At 36.4% G+C, this 23953-nt stretch overlaps 1 protein-coding gene across 2 annotated transcripts in view; it reads left to right on the plus strand.

The window, feature by feature from the left end:
* The window catches only part of Fnip1 (folliculin interacting protein 1), an 83890-nt gene extending 60569 nt beyond the window's left edge, over positions 1-23321 (plus strand). For both annotated transcript variants that reach the window (XM_031354903.1, XM_031354904.1), the window contains 8 exons: positions 1959-2044; positions 4890-5036; positions 5950-6119; positions 7879-9295; positions 10244-10412; positions 15121-15318; positions 18459-18574; positions 20610-23321. In XM_031354903.1, the coding sequence (XP_031210763.1) occupies positions 1959-2044; positions 4890-5036; positions 5950-6119; positions 7879-9295; positions 10244-10412; positions 15121-15318; positions 18459-18574; positions 20610-20688 (2382 nt within the window). In that variant the 3' untranslated portion in view covers positions 20689-23321. The remainder of the gene's footprint in view (positions 1-1958; positions 2045-4889; positions 5037-5949; positions 6120-7878; positions 9296-10243; positions 10413-15120; positions 15319-18458; positions 18575-20609) is intronic.
* The last annotated feature ends 632 nt before the right edge of the window (positions 23322-23953 follow it).

The following is a 23953-nucleotide window of genomic DNA, read 5'->3' on the forward strand; positions in this document are numbered from 1 at the left end:
TCTTGTAGGGTCTGTATGACATCTGCCCAGGATCTTCTAGCTTTCATAGTGTCTGGTGAGAAGTCTGGGGTAATTCTGATAGGCCTGCCTTTATATGTTACTTGACCTTTTTCCCTACTGCTTTTAAAATTCTTTCCTTGTTTAGTGCATTTGGTGTTTTGATTATTATGTGTCGGGAGGAATTTCTTTTCTGGTCCAGTCTATTTGGAATTCTATAGGCTTCTTGTATGTTCATGGGCATCTCTTTCTTTAGGTTAGGAAAGTTTTCTTGTATAATTTTGTTGAAGATATTTACTGGCTCATTACCTTGGGAGTCTTCATTCTCTTCTATATGTATTATCCTTAGGTTTGGTCTTCACATTGCATCCTGGATTTCCTGGATGTTCTGGGTTAGGAGCTTTTTGCTTTTTGCATTTTCTTTGACTGTTGTGTCAATGTTTTTTTTTATGGTGTCTTCTGCCCCTGAGATTCTCTCTTCTATCTCTTATATTCTGTTGGTGATGCTTGCATCTACAATTCCTGATTTCTTTCCTAGTTTTTCTATCTCCAGGGTTTTCTGTCTTTCTGATTTCTCTATTGTTTCTATTTCCATTTTTAGATTCTGGATGATTTTTGCTCATTTCCTTCACCTGTTTGATTGTGTTTTCCTGTAGTTCTTTAAGGGATTTTTGTGTTTCCTTTTGAAGGACTTCTAGCTGTTTACCTGTGTTCTCTTGTATTTCTTAGAGGGTACTATTTATGTCTTTCTTAAAGTCCTGTATCATCATCCTGAGAAGTGATTTTATATCTGAATCTTCCTTTCCCAGTGTGATGGTGTGTCCAGAACTTGCTATGGTGGGAGTATTGGATTCTGATGTTGCCAAGTAACTTTGGTTTGTGTTGCTTATATTCTTATGCTTGCCTCCTGCCATCTGGTTATCTCTAGTTCTACCTGCCATTGCTAAATCTGCCTGGAGCCTGTCCTTCCTGTGATCCTGGTTGTGTCAGAACTCTTCAGAGTCAAGCTGCCTCTGGGATCCTGTGATTCTGGGATCCTGTGATCATGGGCGTGTTAGAGAGCCTGGGAGTGGAGCTTCCTCTGGTAGTTTTGGGACTGGCTGTAGACCTTGCATCCAAGGTCTGCTCAGGGCTCCTGCTGGCCCAGACAGACTGGAAGGAACCTGAGCCACTAGGCTGTCAGAGTACCTGTGTGCCTAGTCCCACTGCTCCCAGTTACTCTAACTTTTCTTTTTTAACCTCCATCATTTGACTCATTGCCCATTTTCTTTGTACGTATATATGAAAGCTTTTCAGTTTCCACTGAATATGCTTTTAAGAAATCAAGTACCTAGCATGGTTGCAGTTCAGAGAGAGCCTATCTAGCTGTCCAGGGGATAGATGTGGGGTTTTTTGTTTGTTTGTTTTTTGCTTTTTAATTGATCAGGATGGGACAGTTAGAGGGAAACAAGCAAATACCATGTTATAAATTGAGATTCCTGAGTTGAATTGTATTAAATTTCAGATTTTTCAAAAGGCATTGAGAATGTGAAATAACTATGAACTCTGTTAATGAGTTCCTATGTATTTTGTTTAGAGAAAAAGTATCTTATAGCTAGTTGTAGTGATGCATGCCTATAATCCTAGCAGGGGGGCACTGGGCCTGGAGGATTACTAAAAGTTTGAGGCTACTCTGAGATATTTAGTTCAGGGTATGCTAGGTTACAGAGTGAGTGAGTCCTTGTCTCAAAAAGCCAAAAGTAGATTTTGTTGTTGTAAATATTCTTTGTGTGTTGATGTTTTGAAATTTGTTATCACAGAGACATTTTGACAATTGAAATTTTTAAATTTTGTAACAATCATGAATAACCAAAAGTACAGGAGAGAAAACTGTAGATAATGTGTGTTAAGGTTGTTTTTTTTCCTCCAGTGTTGAGACTTAGACTAGTATAAGAATTAACTATGTAATGATTGTTTTCAAGGCAATGAAAATGAGCCGGAGATCAGCTGATGCTAGCCAGAGAAGTTTGGCATACAATCGAATAGTTGATGCCCTGACTGAATTCAGGTACTTTACTCCTCACTTTACCCAAGACAGAGTTGTTTTATTGTAAGTTTAGGAAGATAATTTATGTACATAGAAAGATAATTTACCTTGTTTAAATAAGATTTAGTTATTTAAATTTCTTTCTCTTTTTGTTTTGTTATTGGCAATTTCTTTCCTACTTGTTTTTCAGACAGGGTCATACTGTGTTGCCAAGGCTAACTTGGTACTTACTTTTGGTCCTCCTGCCTTAGCCTCCAGAGTGCTGGAAATGCATTTCTTTACATTTCTTTCATCTTATAGCCATATGAGAGTATAATTCAGCTAGGCTGATGGCTATTATGTTGTTAAATCATATTTGGGAGTTGTTGGGATGTAGCTTTAATCCTAGACCACTTGAGACACACGTATGAGAAGAGTTCCTTGTTTGAGCAGAAGTATAGTTTGTTCTCTCAAGATAGGTGTATAGGGTTAGCTCAGTTCAAGTGAAATTTTATTAGCCTAGTTAAGGCATCCATATTTTTAGGCATACTAAGGTAACTAGAATAATGAGTACATCATAACTAAATTTTAAAATGTGTGTGAGGGGCACAAGAAGTGGTGACTTTGCAGTTGAGATCACTTACTGCTCTTGCAGGAGGATTCATGGTTTTCAGCACACACATAGCCCTCACAACCATGTGTAACCTCAGTTCTAGGGACTGGGATGCCATCCTTCGGTCTCAGTAGGCACCAGGCACACATATGGTGTGCGTGCATGTGTATATGATCAGCAAGCACTCAGTCACATAAAATAAAATATACATTAAAGCTTATATTTTATTACTAATTTGTGTTATATTCATATTTTTACATAATTCTTAATCTATAAAATTCTTGTTATAAAGATTTTTTTTTTATCTTACTTAAAATACCTTTAATTCTTCATTGTTGTTTGGGGATTTCTGAGACAAGTTCCACTATATATCCCTGGCTGTCCTGGAACTCACTTTGTAGGCCAGGCTGAACTTACACTTAGAGCAGTCCTCTTTCCTCTCTCTCCCAAGTGCTAAGAGGTTGCACACATGTGCCACAATGCCCAGCAAAATGTCTTTAGTTCTTACCCATTTATGAGTTCTCTGCAGTAAGAACTAAAGACATTTTGCTGGGCTGGCGAAAGGAGAATAGGCTGGAAGCTCATTAGCCAGCTGGCCTGGGTTATGCAGTGTAGGAGAAGCAAGGGAGATCCTGTGTCACCGAGGTAGAAAGGAAGAACCAGCTCCCGTAAGTGGTCTCCTGCCTTCCATGCATATGCTAGAGCACTGTCTGTCTAAATGAAAACTTGTGTGGGCAAAAGAATTATTTTTCTTTTGTAGATTCTAGTTGCTAAAGAAGTTTACTGAAACAGGTAATAGAATTTTTGGAGATTTCAAAGAATTTTCTACAGCTATACTTTTTAAAAAAAACAACAACAACAACAACAAAAAAAAAAAATGGGTGGTTATGAGCCACCATGTGGTTGCTGGGACTTGAACTCATGACCTCCGGAAGAACAGTTGGTGTTCTTAACCACTGAGCCATATCTCAAGCCCAGCTATACTTTTTAATATAGTTTGCACCCATAGCCATATGAGGCTATTTATTTAATACAACTTAAATCACTTCAGTTCCTCAGTCTCAGTCTCATCTTTCAGTTGTTCTGTTACTGCCAGTGGTTACTGCACAGGCATTGCTAATGTAGTGCATTTGCATGAGGGCTGAAAACTGTGTTTGTAAATGCTGCTGTAGAGAATGGAACTACTGTTGTGTGGATGCCACAGTTACTTGTTTCTTTCTCTTTTAATTTAATTTTATTTTTCTATTTATTCACTTTATATCTCGCTCACTGCCCTCCTCCCAGTCACCCCTTCCCACATTTTTTCCTGTCCTTCTTTCTCCTCTGAGAGGGTAGGGCCCCCCTTGTGAATCCCCCTATCCCTGCACTTCAAGTCTGTGCAAGGCTAGGCGCTTCCTCTCCCACTGAGGCCAGACAAAGCAGCCCACGTACAAGTAACAGCTTTTGGGACAGACCCCGCTCCAGACGTTCATGACCTACATGAAAGCCAAGCTGCACATATGTGCTGGGAGGCCTAGGTCCAGCCCATGTATGTTTCTTTGGTTGGTGGTTCAGACTCTGAGAGCCCTGATTTACTTACCAGATTTACTTGTTTCTAAACTTCTAAAACTCACCTTTGTTAATATAGTGAATATCTTCATTGAATAAATACTTATGTAAAAGGAGAAAATTGTGCTCTGAGGCTTCGGGGTATAGTATGTTGGGACAACTAGGAAAGCACTGTAGTGCTAATGCAGCAGTCTTTCCTTTGTTGAAAGGCAAGAGAGAGAAAACAGACCATGTGTCTGGTGTCCTCATCCTCCTAACCACTAACCATTGGCATGGTGGCACACATTAGCTGTGTTGGTAGATGGGTGGCTGGGGCTTTCTTGTTTTGTTTTGTATGTACTGATACTTTGTAGTTGGCTTAAATAGAACATATATTTTAGAACTTTAAGGTGGGAAGGGAATCTAGAAAGAACCTAGTACAAACTTTTAGCCTAATAGATGGAAAAAAACCTGGTGTCCAAAGTAGAAAAATAATGTGATCTAAGGACACTCTCAGTGGAGGAAAAGATCAGCACCAGGTCCAAACTAGTGCACTTCACCTTCCCCTACAGAATGCACTCCCCGTGCTACTAGCTGATAGCAAAGAAGGAAAAGCAGGGTGTGTTGACCTTTCTTCCTCCTTCAGAAACTAATAATCTAGGAGAAAGTCTTGAGTTGGCAGCATAGCCTTTAAGAGTATGTTATTTGGAAAACCATAAATTTTACAATGTGTTTTCTTATTTGTAGAACAACAATTTGTAATCTTTACACGATGCCAAGAATTGGGGAACCTGTGTGGCTTACAATGATGTCAGGAACTCCAGAAAAGAACCAGCTTTGCCATCGTTTCATGAAGGAATTCACTTTTCTAATGGAAAATGCCTCCAAAAATCAGTATGGCTTACTTTATTTATTTAGCTAATTATATATGTTATTTTACTATAGCCATGTCTGCATTGAAGGCAAACTTAATTATAGAATTAGGAGAATAACTTTTTGTCTTAATAATTATTATTTATGGTTAAGCTATTCTAAGATGATCCAATGATAGGATATGGAAGAGTATTACAAAACTATATGAATTTTTAAAAAAGCATATCTTTATGCTTAATTAAAATTCCTGATGTTATAGAATTTTCCAAGCATTCTAATTTTGTGTATATGAATTGCATTCATTTATGATAGTTTTGTTTCGTAAAGTTTAAAAATGTAAGGAAGTACTCAGATTCCATTGTCAGAATTTTATTTCCTTGTGAGCTACAAGGAGCTTTTCTTAAACACTAAGCAGAAGTGGAGATGAGCTGTGCTGCAGTGAACTTGCTGTGAGACTGAGAGGCTGGGATCCTGGCTCCTTCTTTGTCAAGCTTTAGCATGCACACAGTGACTCGGATGTTTTCAGCCTAGTTAGTGATAAAGGTTACTTAATACTTTCAGTCATTTATTTCCCACCGGCTGGGAATTTGAAAATTAAGGACCTGTTCACTGATTCATTAGTGAACTGGGAAGATTAAATACTAAAAATGATTCATATTTTAAGTAAAGGGCTTTTTTTTTTAATTTTATAATTGTAATCTGAAATTTTCCTTGGCACTGTTTTAGGATTAAAGTTTGAGTTGATTTTCAAGGAAACATAAGGGCTCTTTTCTTTCTTGGTGTATCTGTCTTTTCTTCTCACCTCTTCTTTTTAATAACTGCCATTCATTCAGTAACCGTTGAATCCTCATTCTCATTTACTCTAGCAAGCATTTTATTTATTTAAAGTTCAGGAGTGTGGATTGGAGTGTAATAGGATACATTTTGTTTTCAGATTCTTGCCAGCTCTCATTACTGCAGTTTTGACCAATCATCTTGCCTGGGTTCCAACAGTCATGCCAAATGGACAGCCACCTATAAAAATATTTTTAGAAAAACATTCCTCTCAGAGTGTGGGCATGTTGGCAAAGACTCATCCATATAACCCTCTTTGGGCACAACTTGGTATGTAAATGGTATATGAACATCATATACTGTGTATAAACTTAAAACTCACTTTTAAGTAAAAACTAACTACAATCCTTTCTTTTTTCAGTTTTATTCTAGAGTGTCTCTGATACTCGCCCTTTCATGTCTGCTAAGCTGTCCTTTTGTCTTCTGCCTGCTCACATTCCTTAAAGCTAGAGAACTGTGGGTAGAGTAGAAGGAGTACACAGTAGCTGTTTAACTTTGATATATTAAATCAATTTCAAATTCTGTGGTGATTTTTTTTAGAGTATAGTTGTATCTAAGGCTCTGTGCAAAGAGCATGAGAGAATGTAAAGATAGATGAATAATTTTATTATTTCAAGAGGTTTATAGTCATAATACTATAGGCAACATGTATTTTTATAATAATGGTAATAAATTAATAAATTATGTGAAGTGAAAGTTGAGTGGTAGCCTAGGCAGGGGAGTGAGTCTTTGCACAGTGGGTACACCTGGCTGAGGAGCTTTACACTAGAAAAGATGAAGACTGAGCTCCGTACACTTAGGGACTCTGACCATTATAGTGTTAAACTATTGTGTATTGAAGTTTAAGCGAGGGCCTTAGAGAACAACCATACAAAGAGTAACTTTAAAAAGATGAAGTAGGGACAGTCAGGTGGGACCTTCCATGAAAGACTCACCAGGCCAAAGCAGTTTCAGTTCATTGAATATTTAGTGAGAATTGAGAGGATTATGTTAGAATAATGCTGTTGTGATATTCTAGCCAGTTTATTAGCCAGAGGAAAAAAAATTTATCACAATTCTGTCTGAAGCATATATTTACTCAAGATTCATGTTCATTCTTTCAAAAAATATTATGTTTTATAACATGAAGGTAAAGGTTTTTAAATAAGCATATTGAAAACTTATAAAAAGGGATTTATATTGAAGTATTTATTTTCATTTATAAGTTCTTGTTTTGTGGGGCTGGTAAGACCACTCAGTAGGTAAGAGCACTGACTGCTCTTCTGAAGGTCCTGAGTTCAAATCCCAGCAACCACATGGTGGCTCACAATCACTCATAATGAGATCTGACGCCCTCTTCTGGTACGTCTGAAGACAGCTGCGGTGTACTTATGTATAATAATAAATAAATCTTTGGGCCTGAGCGAGGGGGCCCAACTGGAGTGAACGGGGCACCCAGAGCGAGCAGAGGTCCTAAAATTCAGTTCCTAACAACCACATGAAGGTTCACAACCATCTGTAGAGCTACAGTACACTCACATACATAAAATAAATAAATCTTTTTTTAAAAAAAATGTTCTTGTTTTGCACTTGAGTTAAAGGTTTGATTTGACCCATTTAAAAAAACAAAAACACAACTCCTCCTGCCGTGCCCCATGCCACCACTGTCTCTCCTCCGCCTGCAGCAGATACTGTGTTTTTTCCTTTCTACATTTGACTATGACCTCCTTTATTTGTCCTTTGTGTCACACCTAGTGTAGAGAATATTCTTAAGTTTGACTTTGATAACTAGCTCTTTGAGGTTTTAAAACCACACCAGCTGTTTAGAAACACAGCTTAAAAAAAAAAAAAAAAAAAAAAAAAAAAAAAAAAAAAAAAAAAAAACCTCTGTTCACCTTTCTCCCTGGTTAAAACATCTCATCATACTTTCTGGAATAATCAGTCATCTTTTAAAGTACTTAAGAGTAAATTATGAACTTGTATGAGGAGGTTTCTCATGATTGAAAGACTGTTGAGCTGTGTGTTTCTTAACTGATCTTTTTTATTGCAGGAGATTTGTATGGCGCTATTGGGTCTCCTGTACGGTTAGCAAGAACTGTAGTGGTTGGCAAACGACAAGACCTGGTCCAGAGACTGCTTTATTTTCTTACTTACTTCATCAGATGCTCTGAACTTCAAGAAACTCATCTTTTAGAAAATGGAGAAGATGAAGCCATTGTTATGCCAGGCACAGTGATTACTACCACTTTAGAAAAGGGGGAAGTAGAGGAGTCAGAGTATGTGCTAATCACAATGCATAGAAACAAAAGCAGCTTGCTCTTTAAAGAGTCAGAAGAGACAAGAACTCCCAACTGTAACTGTAAATATTGCAGTCATCCACTCCTTGGACAAAATACAGAGAATGTGTCACAACCAGAGAGAGAAGATATTCAAGACAGCTCTAAGGAATTGCTAGGAATTTCAGATGAATGCCAAAAGATTTCTCCTCCTGACTGCCAAGAAGAAAATGCTGTTGATGTTCAACAGCACAGAGATAAATTAAGAACTTGCCTTGACACCAAGTTAGAGACAGTTGTTTGTACAGGATCTGCTCCAGCAGACAAATGTGTGTTGTCAGAGACATGCTTGGAGCCAACAGAAGAATCCTGGCAGAGTAAGGAATTGCTGGATTCAGATAACCACACAGGCACAGCAATGAGACCCACAGGGATAGTTGTAGAAAAGAAACCTCCAGATAAGAATATGCCCAGTTCATTTTCCTGTGAGGTAACTCAGACAAAGGTTACTTTCTTGATTGGAGATTCTATGTCACCTGATTCAGATACTGAACTTCGGAGTCAGGCCGTGGTGGATCAGATTAACAGACATCACAGCAAACCACTGAAGGAAGACAGAGGAGTGACTGATAAGCATCAAGAAAGTAAAATAACTAAGGACCAATCTGAAGACTCTGGCACACAGAACATGGTTTCTGGAGAGTCCTGTGAGCTTCCTTGTTGGAGTCATTCAGATCCAGAAAGCATGAGCTTGTTTGATGAATATTTTAATGATGATTCAATTGAAACAAGGACTATTGATGATGTTCCAGTTAAAACAAGTACAGATAGTAAAGAGTATTGCTGTATGTTGGAGTATCCAAAAAGATTGTATACAAAAAATAACAAGCAAAAAAGTGAACTTTGTAAATGTATAGAAACAGTTCATCAAGATTCATGTAATGCCTGCTTTCCTCAGCAGGACCAGAGAGATTCCCTCTCCATTCTTGTCCCCCATGGGGATAAAGAGAGTTCAGACAAAAAAAATGCTGTAGGAACTGAATGGGACATTCCAAGAAATGAAAGTTCAGATAGTGCCCTTGGAGATAGTGAGAGTGAAGACACAGGTCCTGACCTAAGGAGACAAGCTGGTAGTTACTGTGGAGGGGATCAGGAAGACTGGGCAGAAGAGGATGAGATTCCTTTTCCTGGGTGAGTAGAAAGTTTCCGCCTACAATAGCCCCTGCTAAAGCGTGTACTTAGCCAGTCTGTAGAGATGGCTCTGCAGTAAAAATGCCTGACATATGGGCCTGATGATCTGAGTGTGATTCCTGAAACCCACAGTGGAAGAGAGAACTGACTCCCAAGGGTTGCCCACTGACTTCATGCAACTATACCCAAAGTAATGATTAGTAAAATAATTTTTGGTGCTATTATGCTGGTCAAATTCTCGTTTACTCAGAAGAATCAAAGACTATTCCCCACATCTTCCCCTCTGGAGGCACCAGAGACATAAGAATAGAAATTAAACGTAGGAAGTTAGTCTTTGCTTAGTTTTCAGACCATTTTGGAGTGAAATATGCATATACACATTCCCAAAGTAGACCTATGACAAGCCTGACACTTAGGGAAAATCTTTGAGATGGTAGGGAATAAATAAATTTACCCTGTACAAAAAGAGAATATGTATTTGAGGTCAAGTATGCAAGAATAATATCCCTGCTTCGAAATCCTACAGACCCAGATTTTTAGCTACTTTCTTTGTTTTTCACACTGATTTTCATAGTCCAATTGTATTAGGAATGTGTTACAAATATTTCTAAGGTACAGCCTCCTAAAGTCTTTTATAATATAGAGTATAGAATATAATATATAATATATGATCTATGTTATATAATGTATAATGTATTTAGAATCGTGCTGTTCTTGAGACCTCCTCCAAGAAAGAACAGTATTTTGGGTTTTTTTGTTTTTTTGTTTTTTTTCCTAGGGCCATTTTTTATTTAAGGCTAATTTTATTCCTTATGTAGTTTATAAGCAGCAAAGGTACTGGAAAGACAAACTAGCAGAGTTCATAGCTTTCCCCACCCCATCTCCTACCACTGGTAAAAGATGTTTATTACTTACTAGTTTTCTTTTCCTTGGTCATCTTTCTTTCAGGTCAAAATTGATTGAAGTGAGTGCTGTTCAGCCCAACATTGCCAACTTTGGAAGATCCTTGCTGGGTGGCTACTGCTCATCTTATGTTCCTGACTTTGTTCTTCAAGGAATTGGAAGTGATGAGAGGCTCCGTCAGTGCCTGGTATCAGATTTGTCTCATGCTGTGCAGGTGAGATACCTTCATAGGTCCTGAACATATTTAAAGCAAACTGTTACTATTCAGTTACAACCCAGATCCTGGTGTTTTAGCCATACTGTGACCGCATAACATAGTTATTGTTCTCTGAATCTGTTACTTCATATATAGCACCTGTGTCTTTGTATTTACCATTGTGAAAACAAGAATTGAATCTAGGAATCTCCCAAATGGAAATTTGAAACAAAACAAATATTTTAGATACGCATAGTATCAAAACTTTGAGATTTCCAAGAGAGTATTTAATTCACTTGTCAGATGATTGCTTACATACAGAAACAGGACTGATCTTGTGTGTTGCTCTTTTATTCTGTAGCTTTCCTGAGCTCTTAACTGTTGTGTTAGTTTTTCATATTAGATCCTTGGAGTTCTTACACATGATTCATGCCATCAGTGAACAGTGTTATGTTTTCCATTCCAGTCTTGATTATATTGGTTCAAATCTGGACAGTGGTACATGGAAAGAAAGGGAGACAAGGTGGTATTATCTTGCTCCCTATCCTAGAAGAAAGCCATCAAGTCTTTCACTATTAGGAGTGTTATTGATAGGGTTTTTGTAAATAGATACCCTTTTTAGATACGGAAGGAGCTTCTATTCCAAGTCATTGGCTTTTTTGTTGTGAGGTAATGGTATTGTTTTCTCATTTTAGTTGTGTTGATAGTTTGGGGGTTTATTTTGTTTTGACATGGATTTGAAATAGTCTTGCTATATAGCACAAACTGACTTAATCTTAATCTCAAGTATTTTTTTTATAATTTTATTTTAATTACTCACTTTACATCCCACTCACTGCCCCTTTCCTATTTACCCTTCCCAAAATCTTTCTCCCATCCCCCCTCTCCTTCTCCTTTGAGCTGGTGGGGAGCCCCCTTGGTGACTACCCCAACTCTGGCACTTCAAGTCTCTGCAAGGTTTTCTTTCCCAGTGAATCCAGACAGGGCAGCTCAGCTAGTAGAACGTATCATACATATAGTATGGCAATAGCTTTTGGGACAGCCCCGTTCCAATTATTAGGACCCTCATTAAGACCAAGCTGCACATCTGCTACATATGAGCAAGGGGCCTAGGTCCAGTCCGTGTATGTTCTCTGAGAGCTCCACAAGGGTCCAGGTTTCTTGACTCTTTTGTTCCTCCTGTGGAGTTCCTATTCCCTTCTGGGCCTGCAATCCTTCCTCCTATTCTTCCATAAGAGTCCCCCAGCTCTATCCACTGTTTGGCTGTGGGTGTCTGTATCTGTCTGAGTCAGCTGCTGGATGGAGCCTCTCAGAGAACAAAATGCTCCTGTCTGGCCTTTTCCCCTTGACATTTTTAATATTCTTTCTTTGCTCTGTAGATTTTTATATTTTATTTATTATGTGTTGGGTGGATTTTTTTCTGGTCTTGACTAATTGGTGTTCTATAAATTCCTTGTATGTTTATAGTTATCTCTTTCTTTAGGTTGGGAAAATTTTCTTCTATGAATTTGTTGAGAATATTTTCTGGGCCTTGGAGCTAGGACTCTTCACCTTCTTCTTTTCCTATTATTCTTAGGTTAGGTCTTTTCATGGTATCCAGACTTTCTGGATGTTTTGTGTCAGGAATTTTTTAGATTTAACATTTTCTTTGACTGATATATCTTGCTCCCTACCCATCTTCTGTATTCTCTTGGTGATGCTTACATCTGTTGTTCCTGTTCTCTCCTCTTGGTTTTCCATCTACAGGATTCCTTCAGTGTGTGTTTTCTTTTTTTGCTTCTATTTCCACTTTCAGGTCTTGCACAGTTTTATTTATTTTCTTCATGTGTTGAATTATATTTTCCTTTATGTTTTTAAGGGATTTATTTGTTTTTAAAAGTAGTATGGCTAATCTGTTCTTAACTCCCTAGTGGGTGCATGCATGCTTCACCGCCCCAATGTTGTGCATTCTTGGAAGAAAGACACACACACACACACACACACACACACACACATTATTTTTAATATGCCCTAAGCAGCTCAACAGCTGGGCCACTCCCAAACTTCTACATTGCTAACCTTTTCTCTGGTACTCCTAAATTATTACTTACTAAAATCTATATTCCATCTTTGCTACTCCAGACCTAGTTGGAAGAGGGGCCCCTAGGACAACTCTTTCCTGATCTTTATATGGCTGTATGCTTTCTCCTTGCAGGTCTCAAATCTGATCATGCTGCTTTCCCAGCATGGTGATTCTAAAACCTTCTTCTTCCCATGTTCCCTTGCCCAGGAAATCTAAAGTTCCACCTCTGTCTCCCTGCCCAGCCATTGGTCACAGGCAATGTTATTTACCAATTAGAACCAACTGGGGGCCAGAGACCCATGGCATTTTACATGCAGACATGGGAATTCCTGTTTAATTTGAGAACCCAATTAACATAACACAAGCAATAAACCAAATCCATAACATTTGTTTCCTCTTTAAAGACCTCTATCTGTTTGATTGTATTTTCATATGTTTCTTTAAGGGACTTATTCAGTTCCTCTTTTATCTCTCTAAGATTGCATTTAAGATCATTTTCTTGTTTTTTGGTTGTGTTGGGATATCCAGGGCTTGCTGTAGTGGGTAGCCATGCTTTGGAGGTGTCATGTACCCTGGCTGTAGTTGATTGTCTTCTTTTGAGGGCCTTTAGCCATCTGGATGGTTTTGGACCCTGGATATTCTTCTTGTAGTAAGTCTTGGGAAGGAGACGACCTTGGTGGTCCTGGTGTGGCAGACCTCTGATGGCTATCTGTGGGCTATATGGTTCTGGACCTGCAGTTCTGTATGGTTCAGGAGTCTTAGGTCCAATGAAGGGGCAGAGAGGTGGCAGGAGAATAGAAGTCTTCTTGGGCTGTCAGACTACTCAGAGCATCTTGGCATGGCCCAGAGGGCTCAGAGAGCAGGGAAGATGGGTAAGGGAAGAGAAGCTTGCCTCTATGGTTCAGGGTACTCTTGAGTTTTAAGATAATAGGGGTACCAGCATGCCTGGCTCTCTCCTCCTTTTTGTTTACTACCTGTCTCTCCCATCTCTCAGTATCATTTCTCAAAACTTTAGCCACATGCATTTATTTGATTCTTTCTCACATTGTCTCTTCCTAAGGAGCTGTCCGTGTTTTCATCTCTCACCTGCATTTCTTATCCACACTGTACTGCTCTCTCTCTACTGCCTCTCCAGTAGTAGTTCCTGCTTTATCTGGAACTGGATTTTTATTTTACTCTCTTTTAAAGATTGATAACTTCCTTGTCTACTGTCTAGGAAAGAATATTACTCAGAGTGACTTTTCATTAACTGGATAAAGAAATGGATATTGAGGATGCCAAACTTGGGATCATGTAGGGCAAATTTACTGATTTAGCTTTGTAATTATTGTAATGATAAAAGTGAGAGGAGAAAGGCCTTTTACTCTCAGTTTTGTTGCTCTTTCCTTTGGCCAGTGTTTTTTGGTTTTTATTTTTTGTTTTAAAGCCTATAACCTATAACCTATCAGAATAATAAAAGATGGTGAAGTACTCAGCATTGCAGGCTGTATTACTGATAGAAATGCTATATACTTAGTTGCTATCTATCTATCTATCTATCTATCTATCTATCTATCTATCTATCTATCCTTTTTCAAAGCAGAGTTTTTCTGTGTAGCCCTGGCTTTCCTGGAACTCCCTCTGTAGACTAAGCTGGCCTTGAACTCATAGAGACCCACCTGCCTCTGCCTCCCAAGTGCTGGGATTAAAGGCTTGTGCTCCCACTGCCCGGCATTAATTGTTATTTTTAACCTTTGGTATAAATTTTTTGACTTCCTCTGAGGGAAATCCAAAAGTACGGCCTTTTGCCTTATGGCCTTTTATTTGTATGTCAGTGTACTAGATAGTTAATTGTTTTTTGTTCTGTTTTTGCCAACTTGATATAAACTAGAGTCATCTAAAAAGAGGGAACATCAATTGAGAAATTGTGTTTCCAGCAGATTATCTTGTAGGCAAGTCTGTGATGTATTTTCTTGAGGATTGATGTGGGATCACCTCACCCACTTGGGTGATACTACCCCTTGGTGTGTGGTTCTGGGTTGTATAAGGAAGCAAGCTGAGCAAGCAAGTAAGCAGAATTCCTCTGCTTCAGGTCTCTGTTTCAGTTCCTGCCTCAAGGTTCTGCCAGACTTCTCTTCAGAATGGACTATGCCTATGGATTTGTTCTCCTTTAAACATTGTATCTGTATTCTGCCTGCATGTCCTGACAAATAGAAAAGTTAATGCACACAGGCAGTAATGTGCTTAATGGCATCACTGAATCTCTCCTGTGGTTCTGAGGCATGTTGATGACTGATAGCACAGAATTTTACTATTGTCCCATTTGTACAAATAGGTTTATGTCAGAAAGAAAGTCTTCTGTATTTTGAAAAATTTGGCCTTTTTAAACCAAGGTCTGTTTTCTTCCTGTTCTCTGGCTTACATGTTTGTAAGTGATTGATCAAAAAAAAAAAAAAATTAGGAAAAGTTGAATTCTAGATTTAAGTATACAAAGCTTCATATAAAATATGTGTGAAGATTTCTATGAAATATTTCAGTGTATTTGTTATTATTGTATTTTCTGCCAAGGGTTCTTTGGTAATAACTTATTTAATATATTTTTCTGCTTTTTTATTAATTGATTTGTTCTACTTATATTAACTTTGAAAACTTTGCTAACCATAGACTGAATTCTTTTCTTTCCAGCATCCTGTGTTAGATGAACCAATAGCAGAAGCTGTCTGTATTATAGCTGATATGGATAAATGGACTGTTCAGGTGGCCAGCAGTCAGAGACGAATAACAGATAATAAATTGGGAAAGGAGGTGTTGGTTTCTAGTCTTGTTTCCAACCTGCTTCATTCCACTCTTCAGCTTTATAAACATAATTTATCTCCAAACTTTGTAAGTATATATAAGATTTGAATGACTTTGAGTACTCTACTAAGTGAACCTGGCTAAATATGTACACACATTAAATATTCTTACTAGCTTTTATCATTGCTTTGCTGAAAGAAGTATTACAATGAGTATTTATCCTTCACAACCATTGTGGAGACATAATCTAGGGCTGGGATATTTTGGAAGGTTAGATTAGATCATTTAGGTAGTTTAGGTCTTGAATGTTGGTTCACATGATAGGACTAGTGGTTCAGTAAGGAAGAAAGATTGAGATTGTTCTGTCTCTACCCTATGAGAATGTAGTGAGAAGGCAGTTGTCCATCATCTGAAAAGAGCCCTCACTAGGACCCAGATAATGGATTTCCCATTTCTGGAATATGAGACAATCTATTACTTAGGTCATTCATCTATGAGCTAAGAATGAAAGGGATGTTCTTAAATCTGTGCTGTCTTGATTTCAGGAGCCAGATTTTTGGTCACATATAGTGTGGCCACACAGTACTCATGGTTTGTATAGGATGTCTTTTCAGATCTCATCATCATGTCAGGACTTTGAATAATTCCACTGTGTGACAGTGATAGTCTCTTCACACTTCTCCCACTTTCAGGAGCTCATTCTTTTTCATGTTCAAAGAACTATAAAATAGCATGACTCAAAAGCTCTCTGTGTCCATATGACAAACACCCAAAAGCACTGCTCAGTGTCAAAAGATTGAAAGCTCCCTCAGGAGGAGTAATGAAGAAACCTATTTTCAACATACTAGCTTAGCATGGTACTTAAGTACTAGCCAGAATTATTAAGTGAAAACAGAAACAAAATACTTCAAAATTGGAAAGGAAGATAGACTTTATTTATTTGCAAATCTAGAAAAAAACATATCTCATGAGAAAAACTAATAGAATTTTCAGCAGAAAAGTCAAGTAAAAATAAGATATTCTATATTCTTGGCATGAGTAAACTGAAAAGGAAATTAAGCAGTTCTGAGCTAAGTGTTGTGACCACACCAGTGACAAGAGGATGAAGGATTCAGGCATCTCTGCTCTACCAGGTATCCTGAGCTCAATTCCCATTACCTATGGGGTGGCTCACAATCATCATCTGATGGTCTATGTGGGCACTGCATGCATATAGTACACATGCATGCATGTAAGCAAACATACATTACACACACACACATACACACACATATGTATATATATATATATATATAATTTTTAAAAATCAAACCAGAAATACATTTCTAAACAGTAGAAAGCCCCTTTTAATCCAGTCATATAGAACATTAGGAGAATGCAATAAGCCAAAATAATTTTGAAAGGAAAGTAGCCAGGCATGATGGTACATGCCTGTAATTCTCAAAAATTCTGAGCTACACAATGAGAATTATCAAAAAACAAAACAAACAACAAAAAAAACCAACAGCAAAATTAGAGAAGTCAAACTTCCTGATTTCCAAACTTAGAGTGCTACTACAGTCATAGTATGGTGGTAGTAGAATAAAGACCAGAGTACAGACAGACATTCGTCATTCATTATAAAATGAAGAGCCCAAAATTAAGCTTTTTCATATAGGACTGGTTTCAGTAATAGTGCCAAGACCACATTCAACAAGGAAAAATATTTTCAACAAAAGACAGCAATATTTTTTAAATGTTCTTGAATTCTTATTTTATACCATAAATAAAAATAAGCTCAACTTGGATGAAAGACCTCTATTTAAGAGCTAAAATTTTTGTTGCCTGTGTTTTGGGTGTTATGTTTAAAAAATCACTTTGTCATTCTCATATGTCACAGAAGATTCTCCTCTTTGCTTTCTTATAAGTTAGTAGTTACTAGAGGGTGGGAGGGAGGAAATTATTATTGGGTGAAGAGTTTGTTATAAAAAGAAATTTTCAAGTGGATGGTGGTTATAGTTGTACATTATAGCTGTTCTTAATGTCACTCAATTATATCCTTTAAAATCTTGTGTATTAGGGCAGGGGATAAAGCCCAGGTAAGAATGCTTGCCTCCCATGCAGAAAGCCCTGGGTTGGTCCCCAGCACCTTATAAACCAAGAGTGGTGGTGACAGAGACAGGAGAATCAGAAGTTCAAGGACACCCTGAACTTTATAGCAAGTTTATGGCTACCTTGATACACACCTGACCCCATTTCCAATTTCAAAATGTAAAATAATAATTAATAATAATAGGATGAATTATATTGTCTATATATATACATATTTTGTTGCTAACATTTTCTTAAAGGTATTTTTATCATAAGAAGAATTATGGATGAGATATATATCACAACACAATCAATGAGGTTCCACATCTACTTAGTCTTGTTTTCTAGTAATAAAGTAATTTTTTATCAGGTGCTTTTAGTAGTTCATTTTCATTAGAAAGGAATTTAGTGTTTATTACTTGAAATTCACATTTTCCCTTTAAAGCATATACAATCCTAATCATATGAAAAAATTCATCTAAACATAACAAATTAATTACAAAATACAAAATGTAGGTGTTTAGAGTTTTACTATTTTAGGTTAGAAACCTCAATCAGCACGGTCTTATTCATTCTTTGAACTGTTGTAAACTGTTTTATTCCAGAGTGAGAATATGTCTGTATGTGTGTGTGTGTGTGTATCTGTATATATGAATCTGCAATATATGAGCATATATATTTATCAGATTTGAAATTAAAGTATGTTTTATAGTCTTGTAAATGAATACTGATGATCACTGTGCAACATCTGGAATGCTGGTGAATTTTACATTTAAAATGGTTGAGATAGTAAACTTTATTGCAGGTTAAAATGAACAATGTTGTAGGAGTTGATCTTTGATACTGACCTGAAGTAGATTTATGCTCATTTTCAGCTAAAACTACATACCTAATTTGTTCTGAACATAAATTCTAGTTGCAGTTACCAAATTGAATTGTGGAAAACTTGATGCTCTGAAATTTGCTACCTAGATGTTGTGGTGGATACTTTTATAATACAGCACCCAAGAAGTTGAGGCCATCTTGAACTATGTTGGGGGTTAGAAAAATTATGTTATTATTCCTCATGTCCTCTCCCCAGCAAGGAAAGAAATTTGATACTACTCAAAAGAATTGGAATATTTTTCTAACAGGATTTGGTTCTTTCCTAACTGCAGTGTGTAATGCACCTTGAAGACCGGTTACAGGAGTTATACTTCAAGAGCAAAATGCTGTCTGAGTACCTGAGGGGGCAGATGCGTGTTCATGTCAAAGAGCTCGGAGTAGTTCTTGGGTATGCTCGTGGTTTCTTTTCTGGCTTTTCTATGTCTCTTGTCATGTTCCTCGGAACTGCTTTCTGTTGTTGTATAGTGTATCTTTTCCTATTAAAATCTGTGTACTGTTAGTGTTTAGGTTTCTTTGTATCCTGGAAAAGTAGATTTCTGTTATCCACTAATATAAATGCCTAGGCCCTTGACCTACTCTGCAGTTACTCCCTGAAAAGTAACACTTATCTGAAATGATAACTAAGGACGAAAAGGAAGCTGGTTTCCAAACATAATGTTGCCTTATTGTATTATGTGCTATCAGCTTTTCTAAGGTCTATATGTGCATGATAAAAAGAATTAAAGATTTTTCTCCCTCAATTTAATTTCTATAAAAGGAAAAGGATCAGCATCAATCATTTAGAATCCAGTGTGTGTGGCAAGCTAAGTTAAAGTCTAAATTTTTTTTGTCATCCATCTGGGCATTTACCCTTAAAGCCTCACACATATTAATATTCTACGGGAGCTATATATCATCTCCCTTGCCCAATTCTTTAGTCATTCTGTAGTGTGTAAGCAATATCCAAATTGGAAGTGGCTAGTTTTGTAAATTAACATCTCCTTTTGTTAGATATTAGGACTGAACAGGATTTGAATGACTCCAATATTTCTGACTTAACACTATCCATAGTCTATACCAAAGGCTGAAAAAAAATTGAAAATTGTTCATTGTCCATTTTCTTCCAGTGAAGTTTTTAGAGAATGGTTCTTTAATATTTAGAAAATGAGAAACAATATAATCTTATTTTCCTGGGAAATGGAAGTGTGTGTGGGGGGTGGTGTATGTGTGCGCATGCATGTGCACGCTACCTGTATTAATACCTTTAAAAATCAAACTAATTTTTAAAATAATGTACATAATCCCAAGTTCATAGTACAATTGGTATAAAATGGAAAGTAAACTACCATCAACTTTTTCTCAGCTTACAACCCCAACATTGACACTGTTGACATTGTTTATTGTTACTGAATTTTAAAATATATAAAAATAGAAATTGGTCTATATTCTGTCAGTATGCTGCTATGCAATGTGCAGTTAATATAGCTTGAATATTTCTGTATATGGATGCATACTGCTATATCTCATTTTAATGGTAATATAGCCTTGCATCATATAATTTACAATTACAGTGTTTGCTGTTATAAACTAGTGCTGGAATGAAAATAAGTTTTGACCTGTGAAAACAAGTTCCTGGGAGTAGAATGTTTAGTTAAAGTATATGCAAATTATTATACACATCATTTTGATAACACTAAATGCTGCCTGGAAAGTACAGTCTGAACAATAAGCCATCATTTATTAAATAACCAGACTTGTAGCAGAGTTTCAAAATTGTTACTCCTGACCTAGAAAATGGCATACAATTTTTTTTCAAATTCCTTGAACAAGTTAAATCTAACTTTTTTTAAATGTACTGACAATTTTTCTTTTACTGAAAATTATTTTGAGTTTTTAAATTTTTGTTTGAGACAGGGCTTCCCTTGTAACTTAACTTGACCTCAAGCTTGTGATTCTCTTCCCTCAGTCTCCTCACTGTGGAATTACAGGTGTGTGTATAATTTGAATTGTACACCATGTCCTCTTTGAATCATTTGTGGTATGATGTATTTTAAAGAAATTTCTGTTACTTGTAGCATATGTTATAGAAATACTTTTGCCTAATAGCTCACACAGATTATTATTTTATTACTAGTAAATTGTATTTCTTGCACATCCATCCCTAGATGACTGGCAGGTCAACTGTGGTGCTTTCCTGTGTCTGTGCCTCGGTTGCCTCTGCATTTAGAAGCTTCCGTTCCTTTGAATGTGTCATGCTACTGTTGGTGAAATTTTCCAGGTGTTATCTTTAGTTCTTGGTGCTAAAGAGTTTTCAGCTTTTGCTTTTGTCCAGGATAAGCACTGGAGTGCTGAGGTTCACTGGCAGTGTAGGAGTGATTCTTGCCTCTAAGATTCATAGTTTGGATACAGAAAGCCTGAACTGAGTTGCCTTTTCTTTATTTCAGGATTGAATCCAGTGACCTTCCTCTGCTGGCAGCTGTAGCGAGCACCCACTCTCCCTATGTTGCGCAGATACTCCTTTAACACATCTAGAGGACAACTGTGGTTTAAAGTTGAATAGAAACCAAGGAGTCAGGCGCAGTGTGTATCTGTGGAGCTGTTGCTGTTCTGTGTTGTGTTTGTTTCATGCATTATGCTTCTGGGTGAATGTGTCATCCCGTCTTGTAGTCTGTATAGACCAGATGACTTTTTATTTTTAACTGCACCTCTTGGTAGTGGTAGATTTTTCAACCAAATGAAACTAAATCAAAATAATTGGGAGTATGTGGAGGGGTGAAATTTGCAAAAGCCAAAGTGTAACTTAGAGATTTCGGTGAATATACCGGAATTTCATGCAAACTCTAAAATGTCACAACTCATAAATAGCAATAGTTGTCTCATGATCAAATGTCAGAAATCTTCATTTCATTGATTTTTAATTTTTATTTCTATGGTACAAAAAAGACCTTGATTTATTTGTTTGTTTTACAATTCAGATCAACTAATTTCTAGTTATTTAAGTATTTTTTTTAAAAAACTGCTAATTATGAGAAACTCAGAATGAATGAAGGTGTCATATGCTCATCCCAAGTGTACATATGTATCTATTTTTTTAAAAAAACAGGGGTAGAAATACAATATTGATAAACATGCCTTTTTAAAAAATATTTTTTCATCTAGTATTATATATAATGTTGAAGTACTACCTTCTGATGATTTTTCTGTTTCACACATTCTAAAATATATTTAAAGCCAATCTTTTTGAGGCTCAAGGTTATAGATTCCCTGAGAATACTACTTTTTACGATTTGTTTTCTAAGAATAAGCTAATTCTTATTGATATTTACATATTAATTTAATAAATAAAAATTAAGATTAAAAAGTGCACCAAAGCAATGGCAAAAATACTGTATTTTTTAAATATGCTCAGGTGGCCACAAACTTCAGTATCGACCATTATAAACCCATATGAGCAGAATATTTCCTAACAATCCTCAATTTACACTAGTAGAAGTAATAACTTTAAAAATTATTCTTTAAGTATTCCTTTCTTTCAAATGTTGATTGCTTTTCAAAGCTTTCCACTTATCATTTGTCATCGTCTTTGTATATAGTGTAGATTGTTGCTTGTAAGAAAGGCTAATAAGGAACCAAACTCTTGTAAGTAATGTAAATAAAAAGGTGGGTAGATCATGTTTTCAATATACTCTACTACCTCAGTTTACTTGAATACTGAATTATAGCTTACTCTCTGCTTGTGTGGGCTAAGGTACACATAATGCTAGAATTAAAGTTGGTTTCTGTTTTCATTGACTAATTCTATATTGTTTAGCTCAAAAAAAAAAGAAAGAATGAAAGAAAAAGAAAGAAAACAAAAACATAAAGCCCCCATTTGTTCGGTTACTGAATAATTTTATTATAACATATCCATTCTTGCTATTTAAAATTTTCAATAATTAATGAAAATTTTCTGTGGTTTATAGTCTTCAGAATCTTGAATTTATGTATCTGGTTACATTTATCTTGCTCTTTATGTGTGTTCAAGAGAATTCCAACTAGAAAAGAATAAATAGAACATTTTAATGGAACATAAAGCCCAAATTTAGGGTATCTACAGTTGGCCCTTGTCGGTTAGTTGGTTCCAGTTAGTACCTGGCTCTCCCATGGATGACTTGGTGCCAGAGTTTTTTGTAGATGTGGGGTTTTTGGGTTGTTTTGTTTGTTTTTTGTTGTTGTTTTGTTGTTGTTTTTTTATGTCCTTGTAACCCATTTGTTAGTGGAATTGCTCTGTTGTATTCTGTTGAAATTCAGTGAGTAGATTTCTGTTAGAATTTAGAATCTGGGAAAGTTCCGCTACGGGCCATTGTACATTATTTTTTGATTGTGGCTCAGAATAATATGTAGCAGGTAAATAAATGTTTTGGGATGTTTTCTTGAACATGGAACTTTTCATAGTTCTATTCGAAATCTCTCATTACTACTTAGTAATTCTAGTCTATAATAAGTGAATGGCTTGTGCACCTAATATTCTCAAAACTCAGCTTTGCTGGAAAGGCCTATAGTTTCTTAAAAACTCACTAGTCCTTATAGGATTCCTGAGTTTGTAATACTTTTATCATCATATTCTTTACCTACTCAAAGCCCAAGGAATGAGCTGCTACTCCTCTACAGTGTGGCTGTGATAAATGTGAAGAGTTTTGGCCTGTTTAAAATAATTTTTCAACTACTTAATGGTACAGACAAATATGTGCTACATATATTAAAAATAACCTGTCTATTGTTACAGGAAATTAAAAGGGATCTTTTATATTATAGGATTAAAACTAATTTTCTGTATATGTTAACTAATTGATTTGATTTTAAATATCTTGCATTTATTAATATGTCTTAATTTTGAATTTGAAAATGTTAAGTGCAATAAACATACTACTACAGATTTCATTTTGTTGCAATTGGCACACAGTGCAGATGATCACTAAAAACAATTTGCATAATGCCTACATCCGGTAGCTGTCTTATGAGAATGTTCTTTCTCTTAAGTTATTTAGATGATGAATATATAAAAATGTATATACTTGTTTGTTGTTCTGAATACATTTCTCAAATGTACACCTGTATTATAATAACCTCCCAGTTCTAGGGGAAATTTGTGCAATAAACACTTATGTCAATTTGATGGGTAATGTTTGTGTTTCTTTCATATGTTAATGAGGCATATGTGATATTTTGGCCTCTGAATATCAACCTAGTTTGATGAGCATGTGACCTTTCTATATTGATAGAATCTGTTAATGCTTCATTAGATTGTAAGAGTTAAGTAAAATAATGATTGCTAAGAATTTAGCTAAATGCCAAGATTTTTTGTTTGCTACCTTTTGCCAGGTAATCTGAATACTTACCATATAATGTTCAGAGAATTTTTAATATATGTTCTTATAATTGTAATTTTAGTGTCCAAAATACCATGGTATATTCATCTATACACCCTACTCTACTCATAGTGATAAACTTAAATTTTAAGTCCAAACCAAACCCAACCAAGCCAAACCAAGAGGTCACCATGTAATACTATTTAAGAAAATTATTCAAAACAAATGACCATGAGCCGGGCTGAGGTGGTGTAGAGACAGGCAGATCTCTGTGAGTTCGAGGCCAGTCTGATCTACAATGTTAGTTCAAGGACAGTGAAGGCTACACAAAGAAACCCTGTCTCGTAAACAAACAAACAAACAAAATACAAAAAACGACAGTACAACAACAAACCAAATGACCGTTAAATACACAATTAAACAGGTACAACAACATGGAC

The sequence above is a fragment of the Mastomys coucha genome, unplaced genomic scaffold (assembly GCF_008632895.1).
Source record: "Mastomys coucha isolate ucsf_1 unplaced genomic scaffold, UCSF_Mcou_1 pScaffold5, whole genome shotgun sequence".
NCBI classification, from domain to species: Eukaryota; Metazoa; Chordata; class Mammalia; order Rodentia; family Muridae; genus Mastomys; species Mastomys coucha.